The 21,047-nt window shown below is 36.3% G+C and overlaps 1 protein-coding gene across 1 annotated transcript; it reads right to left on the bottom strand.

The window, feature by feature from the left end:
- Window positions 1–1,210: 1,210 nt before the first annotated feature.
- On the bottom strand, window positions 1,211–16,885 carry adra1ba (adrenoceptor alpha 1Ba). The gene is made up of 2 exons (XM_073824438.1): window positions 15,710–16,885; window positions 1,211–4,797 (listed from the first exon to the last, which is right to left on the bottom strand). Exons 1-2 carry the CDS (start codon window positions 16,635–16,637, stop codon window positions 4,241–4,243), a joined length of 1,485 nt encoding a protein of 494 aa, XP_073680539.1. The 5' UTR covers window positions 16,638–16,885; the 3' UTR covers window positions 1,211–4,240.
- Window positions 16,886–21,047: the final 4,162 nt, after the last annotated feature.

Genomic DNA, 21,047 nt, shown 5'->3' with positions numbered 1-21,047 from the left:
TTCCTGTTCCACAAGATTATAAATATATGAGGAACACAAAGGCCAAATTCCCTTAATCATCCATCACATAGAGTAAAACCACAGAATATAGCTCTGATGTGCAGAACAAGATTGCTGAGTTTCACAAAATCGAAAATGGCTGTAAAAAGGAGCTAAATCATTGAAAATCCTCATTTCCATCATCAGGGGAATAATTAGGAAGTTCCAATTAACTAAAGATGTTTCAAATCCGCTGTGTCTATATCATCAAAATGCACAGTGAAGAGGAGAGTTTGAGTGGCCAAAGACTCTGTAAGGATCACAGCTGGAGAATGGCAGAGATTAGCACTGGAAAAATCCTCCTCGCTCATCCAAAAACAAACTCCAGCATATTCAGTATTTAGACACGACTGGAACTTCAAACAAGACTGGCTTCTCTGGTCAGATGAAACTAAAAAAGAGCTTTTTGGCAGCAAACCCACCAGATGGGTTTGGTGCAAACAGGGATAAAAAAGTATCCAAGGCCCACGGTTAAATATACTGCTGGATCTTTAATATTGCAGGCATATTTTTCTGCCAGAAGTCCTGGACGTCTTGTTCAGATGTGGGATCATGGATTCTATCAAATACCAATAGATACAAAAATCTAAACCTGACTGCATCTGTTAGAAATCTTATAATGGGCTGTGGTTGGATCTTCCAGCAGGACAATGATCCAAAACAAACATCAAAATGTGTCACTGAGCACAAAATGAAGCTTCTGCTATGGCTGAATTGAAGAGAAGCACCAACATGGAGCTAAGAATCTGAAAGATCTGGAGAGATTCTGTGTGAAGGAATGGTCTCTGATCTCCTGTCAGATATTAGGCATTGTAGAAGAAAACTCAGAGATGTTATCCTGGAAAAAGGAACATTACAATAATTGGGTGCCAATAATTGTGGCCAATGTGAACTAGAGAAAAATATTTATTTTATAAAGAGACTTCCCCTCACTTTCAATTGTTTTACTTCAATGAAAGGTTCGAATTTTGTGAATTTTTCGAATTAAAGTTTACAAGGATAAACAATGCAGATTTATTTTCACAGCCACCTTTGCTCATAATTACCAAGGGTGCTAATATTTTTGGAGGGCACTGTATTTTCCAAAGGTTATCATTTTAAATCTTATATGTCAAGCACTTTTAAAGACTTGGCACAATAACTTGGCAACAAATCATGGCACCTTCACAAATTAAATTTATTTCTTCATTATGCAATTGTCTCGAGACAAAGGAAAATAAGTCTTTATTTACTATATCACACAAAATAACGCTAAATATAGGGAGACACATTTTATATGGTCCACTTAGAAAATAAGATGTACAAGTGTGAAGGAGAAAAACATATCAGGAGAAAAGCACGCATTCTTCTTTTGCTAATAAAGCACTGATGTTTTCCTTGAAAATTTTCTGACTGCACAAAACGAACAAATCAAGGCAGAATTAAATTGAAAGTGAAAGATATTTTCCTTTTATATCCACTGAATCGAAGCGTAAATGTAGAACCAATGACCACGTTTTCTTAGTAACTACAAAGTCTTGTTGTATAACACATTTACACCTTGAAAGAATTCAATTTGCTGGTTCAGAGCACACATAATATGTTGGTTTGTGCCTTGAATTGCTCAGTCAAACATTAGCTTCTCATGCCATCCATTCGTTTGTTAAAAAGTGTGCTGTAATGACCCCAAACCAAACTCAGCTTAGACATCAGACGTCTTCAACTCCCTCACCTTTTGAACTTGAAATCACAAGACGTCATAACTGTGAATCTAACTGGACCAGTCCAATAAGCATCATTATAAAACTGACACAACCTGAAGAATAACATGAAGATCAAAAAGGGAAATAAATAAATGAGGTGAACAGACCAGTGAGCAAGTCATACTGAGTTGTATCAGTGCTGCTCACAGCTGTGCACAGCAAGTCCAGGTGCAGAGCTGATCCCTTTATTCATGCAAACGTTACTACAGTCATAGCCACTACAATCAAACAGGCCAAATATAGACTCTTCACAATCCACAAATTGAAAACAGTATGTACACAATAATACACATGTATTGTAGTGATTTGGGTATTTCAGATAACCCCAGATTTCCAACCCATCAGTCTCTGGAATAGACAGAGATTTTTCACAGACTGTGATGATGCATTTCTGCAATAATTTACGTTGTAGATTAAGAAAAAAAATCTAGTACTAGTCTAGCATCTAGTAGTAAACACTGCTATATAGTCTTAGAGTGCAACAGTTGGGTTCCATAAGTTTTAAACCTTGAAAAATAATGTCATTAATTCACCTTCACGTCGTCCCAAACCCGTAAAACCTTAGTTCATCTTCAGAACACAAATTAAGGTATTTTTGATCAAATCCAAAAGCTTTCTACCCCTGCATAGACAGCAATGCAACCGACATGTTCAAGGCCCAGAAAGGTAGACATCGTAGAAATACTCAACCATGATGTTATGAAGCTACGAGAATACTTTTTGTGCGCAAAGAAAACAAAAATTATTATTTAACAATTTCTTCTTTTCTCTATCAATCTTCGTTTGCACGTTCACAACAGTACCACGACGTATTTTTGTGGTACTGCCGCCAGTCAGACGTAAACTCGGATGTGCTGCGCCTTGGTTAGGGCACAGAAGAGAAGAAATTGTTGAATGAAGTCGTTTTTGTTTTCTTGTTGTACATTGTCTTGTATAGCATCATAAGGTGAAACACTGATACAACATGGACTATTTTAACAATTTCCTTAATACCTTGCTGGGACTTGAACATTTCAGTTGCTTTGCTGTCTATGCAGGATCAAAAATGTCTTCATTTGTGTTCTGAAGATGAACAAAGGTCCTAACGGTTTTGGAACGACATGAAGGTGAGTAATTAATGAAAGAATTTCCATTTTGTGCACTATGAGCAGTGTTGCTACTTTAACACTGTTGCCACGGGTTGTTTTTCATGTCCATGGGTTGAAGCGAATATTTAGCCCCTGGAATGCTAATTTTACCAGGGAAACACCCTGGAATTTTTACCAGGGGGTTACTTTTAGGCAAGTTTTGAGTAGCAATTAGGCAGGTTTTGCTGTGAAAACCTGGCAACCCTGACTATGAGGTTGTTAATCGAAAGTAAATGCTTACGCTGAAGCCATCAGCTTCTTATTTTTAAAATAATCATGGTTGACTTGAGAGAATCATGGGTAATGTAGTTCATCACTGTCAAACATGATTTTAAAAAATGCTAATAAATCATGCTGGCTGATTGCTTTGCAACAGAGATTTTTTTAAAAATCCCTATGGGAAGGTAAAAGCAAAATTATTTTTGGAATCAAGGCAGATGAAATAGTATTTGGGGACAGTTGCACTATTGGCCGTCATGCATGGCAACGCAATCAAACTTCTTAAAGGGATAGTTCACCCAAAAATGAAAACATGTCATTAATTACTCACCATCATATCATTCCAAACCCATAAGACATTCGTTCATCTTCGAAACACAAATTAAGATATTTCTGATGGCCCAGAAAGGTAGTAAGGACATTGTTAAAAAGTCTGTGTGACATCAGTGGTTCAACCTTTTTGTGTGCAAAACCAAAAATAAATCAACAATTTCGACTCTTCCGTATCAGTCTTTGTCTTTCAGTGCGTTCACGAGACTACTATATTTGTTGGTTTTATGGGTTTGGAACAACATGAGGGTAAGAAAATAATGACAGAATTTACATTTCTTTAATGTAATTTCCGCAGAATCGTTTTATCTCATTTTATACAAACGCAATTACAGCCATCCTGCATCTTATTGGTTGACTGCAGTGAATATTACCTCAGAGGATTTTAATGTTAACACATTACTCTACTGTTGCAGTGTTTGTAATGTTGCTCGGTCAGTTGATTTGTATATTCCAATGGACTATTTTTGTTCTCAGCGGAAGCTTTAAGACAACATGCAGATAAAATAATATCAACTTAAATAAATATTAATGTCCATTATTTATTAACTTACTCTCAACTGCATCCTAATCACCTGGTTTGAGTTTATCTTGCGATAATTACCGGCTGACTGTACATTATTTTGTACATTGGAACTGCGACTCTCAAATGAAACAATGTTGACATGCATGAGAAGATGCCCAATGTACTGTATTTCACGCTTACAATAATGAATCAGATCCGTTCAGAAACAACTGAAAGACGGAGAAATCACTGGCACGAAAGTCACTATTGACACCAAGCTAGATTGTAGTCTCAGGTGTGTGTCTAGATATGGATCCATGCTCTATCTCTCGCTTCCCATTCTGTCCATTGGCATGCTGGGAACCACTAGAGAACAGCAAAGCCATCCTGGTAGTTTTGCAAGGACTCATTGACCTAGAACCAGACCTCATTGAACCAGGAAAAGGGCTCCCAGATAAAGAGGAAGAGGAAGAGGAGGTACAAGGGCCCCAGCCTGGAAGAAGGCCTGATGCAGGACGAGATCCCACAACTCTGCTGAATAACGTTGGGCTGGGTTGTACCGGAGCCAAGGTCTGCTGACTGCCGTTCATGCAAATGGAGCTGGTGTCTGTGTAGACCTGGTTGCCCGAGCCCGTCTGGACGCGATAGTTGTACGCCCTCCAGCCCTGTTGTTTTCTTTGCTGACAATGGCACCGCAAGATCTGAATAAAAGCCTGCTTGAACTCACGGCTGTAACAGGGGTAAATAATGGGGTTCAGGCAGCTGTTGAAGTAGCCCAGCCAGAAAATCACTTTGAAGAATGTTTCAGGAGGACGCAAACTGGTGTTAAATGACCCTAAAAATAGGAGAGAAAAAAAGAGCTTTTGTAAACAATCTGCATGCACAATGCTTTTTTATCCTTCACCAATAGATGGCAGACTTTATCAACCCACATGTACCCTACAAAAATAAAGAATTTAAACCATTACGTTTTTGTAAATCTTTTTAATCTTAATGACATTAGCTACATTTTGTCTATTCTCTATCATTATGTGAACAGACATTTGAGTGTGTTTCATTAGTCTCTTCACTGTAACAATACAAAATACATTTTAATTTCCTTAAAATCAGCATAAATTAAAGGCAGTGTAACAAAATCAAATACTTTTGCTTTTCTTTCTTTCTTCTTTTAGCTATCATGAAAATGTGTCACAAACACTATATCACAACCTGTTTCACAAATGGATGGGCTTTTTGCTTTTTTTGGGACAATATGATTACTTCTCATTAAAATGTGTCAGAAAGACAAATCTCTATATAAAACTGTTATAAATCTATATATAATATATAAACAGTATTAAATACAGTTTATATAATAATAAAATGTTCTTAACAATGAAAGTTGAGCAAAAATATAACTCTAAGCAAAAAAAAAAAAAAATTGTTTTGCTATTGGGGTGGAATATGATCCATATACAGTTGAGGTCAAAAGTTTACATACGCCTTGCAGAATCTGCAAAATGTTAAGTATTTTACAATAAATAAAAAAATAAAAAAATAAAAGAGGGATCATACGAAATGCATGTTTTTTAATTTTTAATTTTATTTAGTACAGACCTGAATAAGATATTTCACATTAAATATGCTTACATGTGGTCCACAAGAGAAAATCTAAATACCTGAATGATCCACAGCTGTATTTTATATATTTTTTTTAGTGATAGTTGTTCATGAGTCCCTTGTTTGTCCTGAACAGTTAAACTGCCCACTGTTCTTTAGAAAAATCCTTCAGGTCCCACAAATTCTTTGTTTTTTTTTTAGCATTTTTGTGTATTTGAACCCTTTCCAACGATGACTATATAATTTTGAGATCCATCTTTTCACACTGAGGACAACTGAGGGACTCATATGCAACTACTGCAGAAGGTTCAAACACTCACTGATGCTTCAGAAGGAAACATGATGCATTAAAAGGAGGGGGGTAAAAACTTTTTGAATTTGAAGATCAGGGTAAATTTAACTTATTTTGTCCTCTGGGAAACATCTTCTATAGCTTCTATAAATATGATATGTAGGCAAAATAAGAAAAATGTAAATATCTACATTCTGTTCAAAAGTTTTCACCCCCAGCTCTTAATGCATTATTTTTCCTTCTGAAGCATTAGTGAGCTTTTAAACCTTCTGTAATAGTTCTGTAATAGTCCCTCAGTTGCCCTAAGTGTGAAAAGATGGATCTTAAAAATCATACAGCCGTTGTTGGAAAGGGTTCAAATACACAGAAATGCTGAAAAACCAAAGAATTTGTGGGACCTGAAGGATTTTTCTAAAGAACAGTGGGCAGTTTAACTGTTTAGGACAAACAAGGGACTCATAAACAACTATCACAAAACAAAACAAAACAAAGTACACGGTATTAAGAATCAAGGGGATGTAAACTTTTGAACAGATAATTTTTATAAATTCAGCTATTATTTTCTCTTGTGGACTTTATGTAAACATCTTATTCAGGTCAGAACTAAATCAAACATAACATGCATTTTGTATGATTCCTCTTATTTTGGTAAAATAATGAACATTTTGCAGATTCTGCAAGGTGTGTGTAAACTTTTGACCTCAGCTGTATGTTCTTGAAAGGTTTAATAAAATTACATTTTATCTGTCATATTTCTAAGCCTCTAAATTAACATTAAGTCTGTCTCGACCTTAAAAATCTGAACACTCTCATAAAGAGCATAATTTGAATAATCTGTTCTTTGAGGTGCACTCTGTAAGTTTTTATTAAAATGGTTATCTTAAGTTCTTAAATTCCAAAATCTATGTCTCACGAGGAAGATTTATAGTGCTTTTACAACTGTACTCCAGCTTAAATCAACTATGTATTTAAAGAAACAAGCCAGAAAATCTGTCTCTTCTAGAGATCCCATTTTCTAACCAGAAATCGTTCTCAGGTTTCTACTCCGCTGATCTCCAAAACATTAAAAAAGGTCACACAGATCCATCATGCTTTTCCAGACTCTGACTGTAGCTCATCTCCACTGATGAGTTTACTAACTCACTTGTCCCTGAGGAATTCACCACTTTTTCGCCCTTAAATGCCTGATGTAGATCCCATACCCATTTTTCGGCTTAATAAGTTAACAAATAATACGTTTATATACAGTATGTTATGTATTATAACTCCTCTGAAAGGAAAAGGATGTATGACCGAAGTCTAATTCATTATGGTGTGTATCAGTACAGAGCTGGATGAGACTTGGGTTCATTACCACACTTCAAGAAGAGCCACAGGTGTGAGGCCTTCGGTCAGCTCCTATCTCCGCCAGTAAGTGAATTATTCCATTACGTTAAGATGTTCTCGCCTCTTCCTTCTCTAAATCACATGTCACTGAGACATCTCTCAGCCAGAGCAGCAATAAATTAAGACAATCTGCACTATAACAAGTCAACAAACAGTCTTGCAGCAACCTTGTTTCTTGAAGCAAGTGGTTTCTGTTCTGCTAGAGAAACCTTGCTTTGTTATTTAGTTGTTTAGTTCATCTGTGATTAAATAAAGTCTGCAGAAATCATTGCCAAAAATAGTACAAACTGCCCTGAGAAAACACATTGCTTAACTCTCATGTGGCCTGGTGGCAAAGTGCTCATTGATTTTTCAATTATCTGTTTTCAATCTGCATTCAATCTACCATTTAGAAAAGAGAATTAATTATAATAAAGCAAGTAAATTAATGTTTGCAACATTTTGAGCTTAATCAACACTTAAAACCATTTGTGGATCTAAAACAATCGATATTGTGATTAAAAATAAGAAAGTTATATTCTAATAGTCGAATATTTGCTTGTGGATATTAAAGGAATAGTTCACCCAAAAATGAAAATTCTGTCGTTAATTATTATCGTTCCAAAAATGTAAGACCTTTGTTTATCTACAGAACACAAATTCAGATATTTTTGTAAAATCCAAGAGCTTTCTGACCCTGCATAGACAGCAACACAACTGACACGTTCAAGGCCCAGAAAGTTAGTAAGGCCATTGTTAAAAAAGTCCATGTGACATCAGTGGTTCAACCATAATTTTATGAAGCTACGAGAATATTTTTTGTGTGTGAAGAAAACAAAAACAACTTCTTTATTCAACAATTTCTTCTCTTCCGTTGTGTCAGTCTTCCACGCACGTTCATAAGAGTACTACGACTCATCCCAGCTAACAGTAAACATTCCCACAACTTGTGTTTAAAGGTTAGTACAGAACATTAATCAAATGAATGTTTATAGGATGTTCTAATAACATTATTAATGGTTGACTTACATTCTTGTAATCTTAAGAGAGAACTAGTCTTAGAACAGCATTTTTGGAACGTTCTTTATTTGTACACGATTGAGGTTCTTGTAATGGTAACAGAAAATGGTCTTAGAACAACATTCTCAGAACGTTCTTTTGATGTTATTTATACACAATTGAGGTTCTCGCAATAGTTTGAGAACATGTTTTTTATAACAAAATCTTGGAACTTTTTTTGATGTTATTGGTACACGATTGAGGTTCTCATAATAGCAAAAGAAAACATTTTTAGAACAATATATTCTCAAAACATTCTTTTGATTTTATTTGTAAACGATTGAGGTTCTCATAATGGTAAAAGAAAACGTTCTTATAACAGCATTCTTGAAACATTCTTTTGATTTTATTTGTAAACGATTGAGGTTCTCATAATGGTAAAATAAAACGTTCTTATAACAGCATTCTCGGGAATGTTCTTTTGGTGTTATTTGTACACAATTGAGGTTCTCGTAATGGTAACAGAAAACATTTTTAGAACAACATTCTCGAAACATTCTTTTGGTGTTATTTGTACACAAATGAGGTTCTCGCAATGGTAAAAGAAAACGTTCTTAGAACAACAGTCTCTAAACATTCTTTTGATGTTATTTGTACCTGATTGAGGTTCTCGCAATGGTAAAAGTAAACGTTCTTATAACAACATTCTCGGAACGTTCTTTTGGTGTTATTTGTACACAAATGAGGTTCTCGCAATGGTAAAAGTAAACGTTCTTATAACAACATTCTCGGAACGTTCTTTTGGTGTTATTTGTACACAAATGAGGTTCTCGCAATGGTAAAAGTAAACGTTCTTATAACAACATTCTCGGAAAGTTCTTTTGGTGTTATTTGTACACAAATGAGGTTCTCGCAATGGTAAAAGTAAACGTTCTTATAACAACATTCTCGGAACGTTCTTTTGGTGTTATTTGTACACAAATGAGGTTCTCGCAATGGTAAAAGTAAGCGTTCTTATAACAACATTCTCGGAAAGTTCTTTTGGTGTTATTTGTACACAAATGAGGTTCTCGCAATGGTAAAAGTAAACGTTCTTAGAACAACATTCTCGGAAAGTTCTTTTGGTGTTATTTGTACACAAATGAGGTTCTCGCAATGGTAAAAGTAAACGTTCTTATAACAACATTCTCGGAACGTTCTTTTGATGTTGTTTGTACACGGTTGAGGTTCTTGCAATTGTAATAGAAAATGTTTTTATAACAAAATCTTGGAACATTCTTTTGATATAATTTGTATCTCTGAATGTCCTTTTTGTTTGTTTATTTCTTCTTACCCTTATTTCAGCATCTATGGTTATATTCATGGCGAGAACAAGTTAACAATAACTAATCTATATACACACACACACACTGGGGGAAAGACAATATCACGTCTTCAACTGACCATTCAGTTGAACCACTGATGTCACATAGACTATTTTATAGAGATGCACCGATTGCAAATTTCTTGGCCGATTCCAATTCCAATTTTTCAGTAAGTGTGACCTGCCGATTCCGATTTTTGCCAATTCCGATTTTTTTAAGAACTGTAATGAAAGCATGGGCCTATACAGAAATATTTTCTTTAATTAAATTTATTTTATAATAAAATAAATTTTTAAACATTACAAAATAAAGTGCTCTGAGCCTTGAAAACATTAGAAATAAAATATAAGTAACAAAGCAGGCATACAAAAATCTACTTTTCTTCAATTAATTTTATATGGATTTTTTAAAAACATTAATTACAGGATCATCTCACAACAATAACTTTAATAACAAAAAGTGCACTGTGTCTTCAAACAGGTATAAATACCAATGCTAGTACTAAATGCTATTACTTGAGCATTAATGGCAAATTTTCCTTTATAAAGAGAAGCATTTCTGCCTTGTCACCAGTTAATCCAGTGGTACTACACTTCGTAACATTCATTCACATATTTGCGCTACGCCACCGCATATAGCGTCTTCACACACAGATGAAACTTACTAGAGAGGTGTAACATAAATGCATCTGTAAATAAATACAAATTAAATTCACGTCGCGCACGCTTAAATTACCTTCAAATGTAACATATATGCTCGTTTCAAACTATTAGTGTTTGAAGACGCTGTCTGCGGTGGCGTAGCGCAAATATGTGAATGAATGAAAGTGTAGTAAACGTCAACAGATATCCCCTGCTCAGGGAGTAGGGAGCAATGAACACTGGGCAGGGACCATGTCAATCGGAACACAGTTCATTCACAGAGCTTACTTCTAACGAGCGGGTTATCTGAATCAGGTGTGTTAAAGGTTGTATCAGCGATTCTAGGCTGAAACATAAAGTGTCAAATTCAGCTGACCTTACTTCATGATCTGCTCGCTGCCTGCCCCATAAATTTATGTAAAAAAAAACGCGTCTCTGTGGTCAGCCTAGGGTCCGAGATATGCCAAAAAAAAAAACAATCGGTGCTACCAACGATTCCACAGCAAAACAAACAGTGTTCCAACCAATCACCGTCAGGGGGTTTGTGTTGTGGACTTTCGCTCTGCCTCCCTCACATCCCTGCACCAGTACGAAAGGCTCACCACAGAGACGCGTTTTTTTTTACAGCCAATTTATGGGGCAGGCAGCGAGCGGATCATCAAGAAAGGTCAGCTGAATTTGACACTTTATGTTTCAGGCTTGAAATCGCTGACACAACCTTTAACTAAGAGAGACATGCAAAATATGCAGAGCGAGGGGCGCGATCTACCACATGTCCAAACACGCGCGTGGTTCGTGGTTGTTCCCTCACGTTGTATTTTGGCCTTATAAATGTTACAAACTGCGATTTTTGTGTCATCTTCACTCACACCAAAGACATGTTTACACACAACTGTGAGTGCGCGCGTGGCTGTGACAATAAAAGAATCAGCTAGGAATCGGCAATAGGAGAAATTGACCGGCTGGTCACCGATCCGGGCCGATCATGCAAAAAATCGGCCGATAGCCGATCAATCGGTGCATCTCTACTATTTTATCAATGTTCTTTCATTAATTACTCACCCTTATGTTGTTCCGAACCCGTAAGGCCTTCGTTCATCTTCGGAACACAAATTGTGACCCTGGACCACAAAACCAGTCATAAGGTTAAATTTTACAAAACTGAGATGTTTACATCATATGAAAGCTCAATAAATAAGCTTTCTATTGATGTGTGGTTTGTTAGGATAGGACAATATTTGGCCGAGATACATCTATTTGAAAATCTGGAATCTGAGGATGCAAAAAAATCAAAATACTGAGAAAATCCCTTTTAAAGTTGTCCAAATTAGGTTCTTAACAATGCATATTACTAATCAAAAATTACATTTTGATATATTTACAGTAGGAATTTTACAGAAATCTTCATGGAACATGATCTTTACTTAATTTCCTAATGAATTTCTTTTGGCATAAAAGTAAAATCAATAATTTTGACCCATGCAATGTATTTTGGGCTATTGCTACAAATATACCCCAGCTACTTAAGACTGGTTTTGTGGTCCAGGGTCACAATTAATATATTTTTGATGAAATCCGAGAGACTTCTGACCCTGCATAGACAGAAACAGTACTACCACATTCAAGGCCTTAAAAGGTCGGTAAAATAAGGACATCGATAAAATACCATGTATTCTCACAGCCTCATAAAATCAAAGTTAAACCACTGATGTCACATAGACTATTTTATTGATGTCCTTACTATCTGGGCCTTGAACGTGTCAGTTGCATTGCTGTCTAATGAGGGTAAGAAAGCTTTTGGATTTCATCAAAAATATCTTAATTTGTGTTTTGATGATGAACAAAGGTCTTATGGGTTTAGAATGACATGAGGGGGATGCAATGCATCCAGAAATGACAATCTTCTCATACACCAGTTCATTCCAATATTCATAACATGGCATATGAAAACAAAGGCCACTCAAAGAAGGGAAGTTAACTCCTCAAGGTCGAACACATGGACTATATTTTCCTTCAAAATATTTCCTCACTCATTTGCAGGAAAAACATATCGGCCCATCTGCTAAAATGACCCTTTAGAAGGTCGCTGGGAGCTGAACTTCTAGGTCATAAAGTGAATATAGGAGGGTGATTAAATTTTGACCAGATTTTTTCGGTGGTGGGAATAGTACCTCTCTTATATTCCCACACCTCATCAGAAACCTCTGGGTTTAGATAGGGAGTGGGCCTGGGAATGAGAGAGCTCTGAAGACATTGGCATCTCCAGTGCATTCCACCAGGAGACTTCAGCAAGCTTCAGGGACCGGCTCTGTTGTCACTCATCCATCGCTGAATTAAATGACCACACGTCAGGGTTAACATGACAGACGTTGCTTTCGATTCAAATCAACACGTGAGTGAAGGCTTCATGCGTTGGAATTTATTGCTAAAGTGGTGTCATTAACCTTCTGCATCTGTTTTACTGGCTCACATCCATGACAGAACTTGAAATTGCTCTTTTCTTGAGCAAACGTATTAAACTGTAATACATTTCTGAATAACTGAGAGGTCTGAGCTGGGTAGCACAAACAGAGTATGATTTTACCAACGGAGCGTTCGAGCTGAAGACATGTAGTTTTTCCTGGCAACAGGAACACATTCTAAAGTGTCAGAAAGGGCACTATCTTGACTTTCAATCTGTAAAATTATTGCTATGGTTATTTTAAATAATGCCAATATAGCAATGTGCAACTGTTCATTCAACTCTAACAGCCTTGCATGCTTTAGTAGTAACTACTAAACTAAAATAAACTATAAACATGCTATTATTTTAAATATAATATGTGACCCTGGACCACAAAACCAGTCTTAAGTAGCATAGGTTTGTTTGCAGCAATAGCTAAAATTACATTGTGTGAGCAAAATTATCCATTTTTCATTTATGCCAAAAATCATTAAGATATTAAGTGCGTTTTTTTCCTACCGTAAATATATCAAAACTTAATTTTTGATTAGTAATATGGATTAATAAGAACTTAATTTGGACAACTTTAAAGATGACTTTCTCAGTATTTAGATATTTTTGCACCCTCAGATTCCAAATTTTCAAATAGTTGTATTTCAGCCAAACTGACCCTTATTACTGGTTTTGTGGTCCAGGTTCACATATAGCATGATATTTTCTGGTGTTGTCTCATGGTGACATAATGCAGTGTGATATAATGTACATGACATGCTTCTACTGCTGACAGAATCATTTGCATGCATTCCACTGTTTATCATCCACCTCAGGAACGGCTGTAATTGGCCATAAATTCCACAAAAGACACACGCTGCTACAAATATTTATAAAAATCGAATTATTGTGGTAATGTCACATGGATTTGTCTTGAATTTGTCCAAAGCTGAACTTTATTTCTTATGACAGGATAATGAAATAATGGGGCATCCTGCACAGACTGTCTCAAACTGTATGTCCTGGGACTCCTTTATGCAAGAACAATAACACACTGCAGAAGAGGTCAGAATTACAGTGGTGGTAGTAACATCACTAGTATTTTCGCCAGCTAAAAAATGGTTTTAAGTCATTTTGCCATTAATTGTAATAATCCAGTGAGATTTTTGTTTGCACAAGGAGTCTGTCAACAGCCAGTGCTCCACACAGAGATCTGATCTCATCATTATGCAGTCTGTCTGGAATGATATGAAGTAATCCAACAAACTGAGAAAGACTAAATCCAGAAGAACTGTGGCAACTTTTTTAAGATGCTTCAATAGACCTACCTGCAAAGCGACCTGAAAAAAACTATAGGCAAAAGCTGCTTTAAATAAAGAAAATCTATTTATTACATCATTTTTGACAGCATTCTCATTTTATATCATTTTTACACAAGTGCCTACAACTTTTAACAGTACTGTAGATTTGCAGGTAGGTTTCTTGAGGTATTTTGGAAATGTTGCCACAGTTCTTCTGGATTTAGTCTGTCTCAGTCTGTTCTGTTTCTTCATGTCATGATGGACTGGATGATTATGAGATTAGATCTCTGTGTGGAGCACTGGCTGTCATCAGACTCATTGTGAAAACAAACATCTCAATGGATTAATACAATAACTGACTTAAAACCTTTTTTAGCTGGTGAAAATATAGTGTTCTAATCATTTTGGCCACCACTGTATTACTAGAATCGAACTAGGCTTTAAATGTGTTTGTGGGACAGATCATCAGCTTAGCAAGTTTATAGCTATGTTCATATGTTTGCTGTAATTTATGAACTACAAATCTGATTTCTAGCTCATCTAGATGATGGATCAGATGGACTAGCTGGTGGGAATCAGGCTGGTAGACCACACTGGACACCTAAAAGCATGTTATATAAAAGACTGTGTTTACAACAGGGACATAGACCTAATTTGACTTTTCACTTTTTATTAACGCTTTTGCATATGTGATCCTGGACCACAAAACCAGTCTTAAGTAGCACAGGTATAATTGCAGCAATAGCCAAAAATAAATTGTATGGGTCAAAATTATCTATTTTTCTTTTATGCCAACAATCATTAGGATATTAAGTAAAGATCATGTTCCATGACGTTATTTTGTAAATTTCCTACACTAAACATATATAACTTAATTTTTGGTTAGTAATATGCATGGCTAAAAACTTCATTTGGACAACTTTAAAGGTGATTTACTCAGTATTTAGATTTTTTGCACTCTCAGATTCCAGATTTTTAGTTGCATCTTGGCCAAATATTGTCCTAAAAAACCATACATCAATGGAACAATTATTAGCTTTCAAATTATGTATATCTCAATTAAAAAAACAATTGACCCTTATGAATGGGTTTGTGGTCCAGGTTCAAAAATAGTCCAGCAAACATATTTGCTATAATCTTTAACACACGGTTTGAGCCATATCCCACCTGAACCACACTTAGCACACCTCAGTACTGGTTATGTGTATCAACTCACAAACCTTCTGTATATAGCACATATGCACATTCATAGTTCTGTCTATGGACATCTTTTTTTCTGTATATTTTTATTACCACTGTTATTTATAATTTATTGTATATTCTTTTTTTAAATATTACTGCTTTTTATTACCGTAACTTTATGTATGTCTGCGCTATGTTTGTATTTTCTGTACTGGAAGCTCCTAACACTAAGACAAACTCCTTGTGTGTGTGAACACACTTGGCAATAAAGCTCTTTCTGATTCTAATTCTGATTCTGATCTGTCCTACCTAAAAAATTATACTAAACTTTAAGTACACTTAGCACCACAAAAACGCACAGGCTGAATGCATAGCTTTTATCTATTTTCCATCACGAATCTACCTAGAATTCAGTTTACAACATATTTTAAATAAGTGAAACGTTTAACTTTAAAAATGTTGCACGCCAATAAAATGAAGAAATGTTTGATTTGTGAACCTGAGAAGATTGAGATATAAGTAAACATACCTAAAAGTTTGTGAGTTATAATAATAAACCATTATACGTACCAATGGGTAGTGCGAGGAAAAAAGGTAACCAGCACAGGATGAACATGCCCACGACAACACCAAGCGTTTTAGCAGCTTTCTTTTCTCGAGAAAACTTGAGCAATTTGACTGTCAGCGAGCTCCTGATGTGGCCTTTGCTGCAGTCATCCTGCGCCTGAGAGCCTTTATAATGAATCCGGAGCGTCAGCTCATTGGAGTCCATGCGCTCCTTCATCACTCCAGCCTCGAGGTTTTTCGTGGTTCTTTTGGCAACTATATACACGCGGCAGTACATGGCCAGAATCACCGCTAAAGGAATGTAGAAAGAGCCCAGCGAGGAGAAGAGCGCGTAAAACGGCTCCTCCGTGATGAGGCACACAGTGTCATCCTCTGAAGGAGGCTCTTTCCACCCGAGCAGAGGTCCTATGGAGATGACAAAGGCGAGAACCCAAACACCCAGCATGGCCAAGAGCGCTCGTTTCTCGGTCACTATGCTCGGGTACTGCAGCGGGTAACGCACCCCGATGTACCGGTCTATGGAGATCACGCACAGGCTCATGATGGATGCGGTGCAGCACAGCACATCCACCGCAGCCCAGATGTCACAGAAAATCCTCCCGAACACCCAGTAGTTGAGAATTTCACGCGTGGCGGACACCGGCAGGACGGTTGTGCTCAGCAACAGGTCTGCCATGGCTAAATTGATGATGAAGTAGTTGGTTGGGATGCGCAGGTGCCTGTTGCACACCACGGAGAGAATAACGAGAATGTTGCCCACGATAGCAAACACAATAAAAGCGCCCAGAACCATGCCCAGTGGAAGCGCTCGGCTGAGGCTGAACGAGCTCGGCTCGGTCCCGTTGCCCGCGGAGCTCGAATTGGAGACGTTGGACAGTTTGGAGGAAGCATTACTCAAGAAGTTCACGGCATGATCTGTATCAGAACTCATATTGCCTCTGCAGTACCTCCATACCAAAGTAAGAGCAGTGTTCACCGCCAAATGCGCAAAATGTTATTTCTGTTTACCAAAGAAAAAAACAGACACGAAATGACAAATTCAACGGATCCGTGAGTCCTGTTGCGCAACAAGTGCGAAATAGGAAAAGTCCATAATTGTAAACGTTGCATAAAGTCCAGTTGAAGATGTGCGTGTCCGGAACTTGGTTGGCCGAGTTCTCCGCAGTGTCTCTCCCGGTGTTCCCGGCTGATCCAGCGCACTGCTTCTGACCACTCCTGCATTCACCAAACCCCCTCCCCTATGGAGACTATACAGGCAGTCACGGAGAGTCGTCGCAAAGCAGAACATTTTCACGGCCTGCTAACCTGCACACTTATGGCATGCCGTTGTAACCTTTATTATCTTAAAACGTACAGTCTCTGCTTGTTTTTCGTTAACGAGTACTCTAATAGTTATTTATTGTCACACAATTCTTCCTTGTTGCACCTTACATGTATTTACTGTAGTAATAACAGTAAATTATGTATAATTACATTTAACTAACCCTAAACCAAACCCTATCTGTTACAGTTATGGAGAAAATAATAATACAATTACAGTTACTTTAGGAGATGTTGACCATTACAAAGAGGTTTTTATCTGAATATTTTAACATATAGGCCTACAGATTGGATTGATTTTTTTTCTAAAATTGCGCTGACTGCTCTAAAATATGAGCTGGGCAGTAACGGAAATTCGTAATCCGATTTCAAAAATGAAGTACTTGTAATTAAATACTCATGATCAGACAACAGTTACTTTTTTATGGATTACATGATCACATGTAGACAATAACAATACATTGTTTATAATTTATTGATTCCCCCTAGCTCCTCTTTTTCATCTTTTAAATTCTTCAAAGTTCATCTTCTAAAGTCTTCAGTTCACACAAAAATCAGTCATTAATTAGGTGGCGACACAGCATTTGATCACTGATTTACAATCAATTCTGGTTTAAGAAGTGTTTCAACATTGTTATTTGAATGATCACTCTGTAGGATATTTAACTAAGTATTTCTATGTGTCTGGAGAGCTTAAACACATTAAAAAGCACACATTCACAAACTTTTGTCATCTGATTCTCTTTTACATAATATATTTACTTGAAGTACCCTTGAGGTTTTAAAATACATATTTTAATAATTAAGTCACAATTGGTTCATTCGTACAAAGTAAAAAGATGTGCTATAGAAGTCTGATTTTGTGGTGGCTGTGCTTTAAAATTTAATTATTATAATCTTAATTTAATTGATGAAGTATGACAGTTATCAGTGTTGAGTACTAAGTGAGTTTCAAAATGATGAGCAGTTTAGACAAAAAGAAAAGTAATCAAAAAGTAATCAAATGTAATCAGTTACATTAGGTAATTCAAATAGTTACACTACTTAGTATTTAAATAGGATAACTTTTAATCTGTAATCCGAATGTAACGAATGTACATGCTGCTGGTTATTAATATTACTCAATACTGAATTACTGCAACAATAGCACATTCAAATAAAGTGTAACTATGTTTTAACTGAAGTTTAGCCATTTGCAAATTGCAAATACTAGTAACTCTTGAGATAAAAATGCTACTAGTTACAGAAACAGGCAGTACAATCAAATAAATGCATACTTGTAGGTTATAGAAATATGAATCAGTACAGGCAATATTTCAAATACTCTAGTTGTAAATCAATATTTGATATCTGAGCCACTGTTCATCGGGTAACACTTTACAATAAGGTGTCATTTATTACAGTAATTATTAATCTTTGTTAATGCTAGTTAATAAAAATACAGTCACTCATTGTTTGTTGACGTTAGTTCACAGTGCATAACTTGTGATTTTAATAATGCATTAGTAAATGCTGAAATTAACATTAGGATTAATAAATGCTGTAGAAGTATTGCTCCTTCTTAGTTCATGTTAACCAATGCATTTACCATTCATCTGATGATATTCAATGGCATAATTGTTTTGTTACTAAAAGCACTGAAAATAGGGTTGTCACTTTCAGAATTTTAATAAATACATACTAATTAATAGTTCCTAGAGAAATTAAATTTAGTACTACTAACATAAAAATAGATGGTAGTGTAGTTGCTTGTCATACACCTATTTATCCTTCATGGTGACAGATATAAATTAAAATAAATCGGTCGCTTGAGCTTCATAGCCTGCTGTCAGGTAATGCAATACAATGTCAACTGGAAAGCATGCCAATAGACATACCAACTGCTCTATTCTTAGGATCATTTGCAATTTAAAATATGGAAAACTTGCAAACAATATCAAGGTTGTTGATGCACTGTGGTATCTAGGTGCCCATTTGGGACTCACATGGACTGTGTGCTATGCCATATGTCCACAACTTTCTAAAAACACCTATTTTTAGCTCTTAAGTACCACTTTTCGTTCTAAACCACATTTTCTGGTGTCTGGTTCTAATGTCGCGCACAAATGAACAGCAGAACGCACCAAGTCATTCACTGGCAAAAGTCTTCACACTGTGCCATCTTTAAAGACTGTCATGAGTGTCCAAATATTCCTGCAAATCATCTGTAATTTTATAAACTAGCCGCTAACTCAATCTCTTTGCAAATGCTAGCCAAACAGGAATATACTTTGACAGTGATGAAGTACTTAATGGCTTGCGCCAAAAAAATAAAACTGAAAACAGATAACTCAAACAGATGGATGAAAACCCCCAGAAGTCAACTAATTTATACAGAAATCAAAGTAAATTACTGCTTGCGAGAGCTGTGAAAGAGGAAACAAGCCTGCTGTCATGCAGGAAAATCCTCATTGTACTGAAATTAAATAAGCCTTGCTATTAAAAATTCAAAGCATGGACTGTGAGAGAGTTTAGAGAGACATAAAAGTGAGTCCAAACCTTAAGGATTGTTCATTACAAAGTGATACAGACACAGCTGATAGATTAGGGAGTCTTAAACTGCATTCCCACCAGAGGCTAATGGGAAACAGAAGAGCATGTGACGTGAAGGGGAAAGTTATATCCTTTGTGGATGGGTCGGTAGGTGATGGCACCAAATCTATGGCTGATGCATTTCAACCTAAACGCCACTGCTGAGCTCAGGAGAAACAGCAGCCAGACCGCTGTGTGACCAGTACAATAAATACACACGCATGCACACATACCCTCTGGCGCTGTATAGCTCTTGAAAACCATCCAACTATTAGCTCAAACACACTCCAAGTGAATTAAGGCGATTACATTTAATACCATTGCCTCTATGGATGATGAATTGCAGAAGGTAATGTGAAGTGAAAGGTGAGATTTAAAGGCAAGAAAATGCTGAGCTGTCAGCCGAACCACACTAAACTGCGCCATCTTCTCCTAGAGCGGCAGCAAGCGTCTGTCTAACACCGGAGTGACAGAATATGCGCTCCATATTGGAGAGAAAGCACATCTTTAGGAATAATTCTTTTGAAGGAATTACATTTACATTATAGCCACAGTATCTTGAATAAAGAATTGCTTTTAAAATAATCAAGAACCAAAATATTCATTGTTGTGTGAAAAGATAATAAAACAGAAAAGCTAGAGATGTTTTGCAATTCTATGCAGTGCAGATAATTAAGTGGGCATAATAAAGCATGGGAAGGAAGTGTAATTAGTAGGCATCCTGTGAAGCCATAATATCACAGATGTCAAACTGTTTTGTTCTTCTTACATGAGGATGAAAAACACTTTTGTCTATAAAATGGGATCATTAAAATTCAAGCTGAATAGTCTATACAAGTAGAATTGATTTTGTTTCAGGTCCAGATTTTGACATCAAATAGCGACCCAAACACAACACCAAATAATTTGTTTAATTGAATTGAATTTGAATAATTATGACATAGTTGTGTCAAATATATAATGAAAATATTTCATTATATATTGACATATATGCCAGTAATCTGTTATAGAACAATTTTATAAAGTCCCGGATCTTTAGAAAAGCTTGTATTTCTACTGCATTCTCTGGGGGGCATTAGTACACTATTAAAGAAAGGTTATTCATAAACATTTGAGTAATTCTGAGAACATAAGTTGATGAATAATGAAAAAAAAAAATCAAATTGGCTTCATGTTAAACGTTGATGTTCAAAATTATTCAACCCCCAAAAGTCAAATTTGGTGCAGAATCTTTTATTCTTTAAAACCTCCAATAAACACTGCTGGAAAGTGTTTAGAAGCTTCTTTCAGCTCTCTACTGCAATCTTGGCTCATTCCTCACATGAAAAAGCTTTCAGATCATTGATAATCTTTGGTTTTATGCCACTGCTTTCTTCAAATGCAGTTTGGTCGCATCACTTCATAACACATTCTTTCAGAACTCCACAGGTCTACCCAAATGAATTGTAGC

The sequence above is a fragment of the Garra rufa genome, chromosome 19 (assembly GCF_049309525.1).
Source record: "Garra rufa chromosome 19, GarRuf1.0, whole genome shotgun sequence".
Lineage (NCBI taxonomy): Eukaryota > Metazoa > Chordata > Actinopteri > Cypriniformes > Cyprinidae > Garra > Garra rufa.
Note: the sequence above shows the minus strand (reverse complement) of the source record. Positions and strands in the feature narration are given on the sequence as shown.

What these genes read in the sequence shown, in the direction of transcription:
- adra1ba (XM_073824438.1), bottom strand. Translation starts at nt 16,637, where the DNA reads ATGAGTTCTGATACAGATCATGCCGTGAACTTCTTGAGTAATGCTTCC. An exon ending in TTTCCTCGCACTACCCATTG is followed by an intron (nt 4,798 to 15,709) that starts GTACGTATAATG and finishes TCCTATTTTTAG; the next exon opens with GGTCATTTAACACCAGTTTG.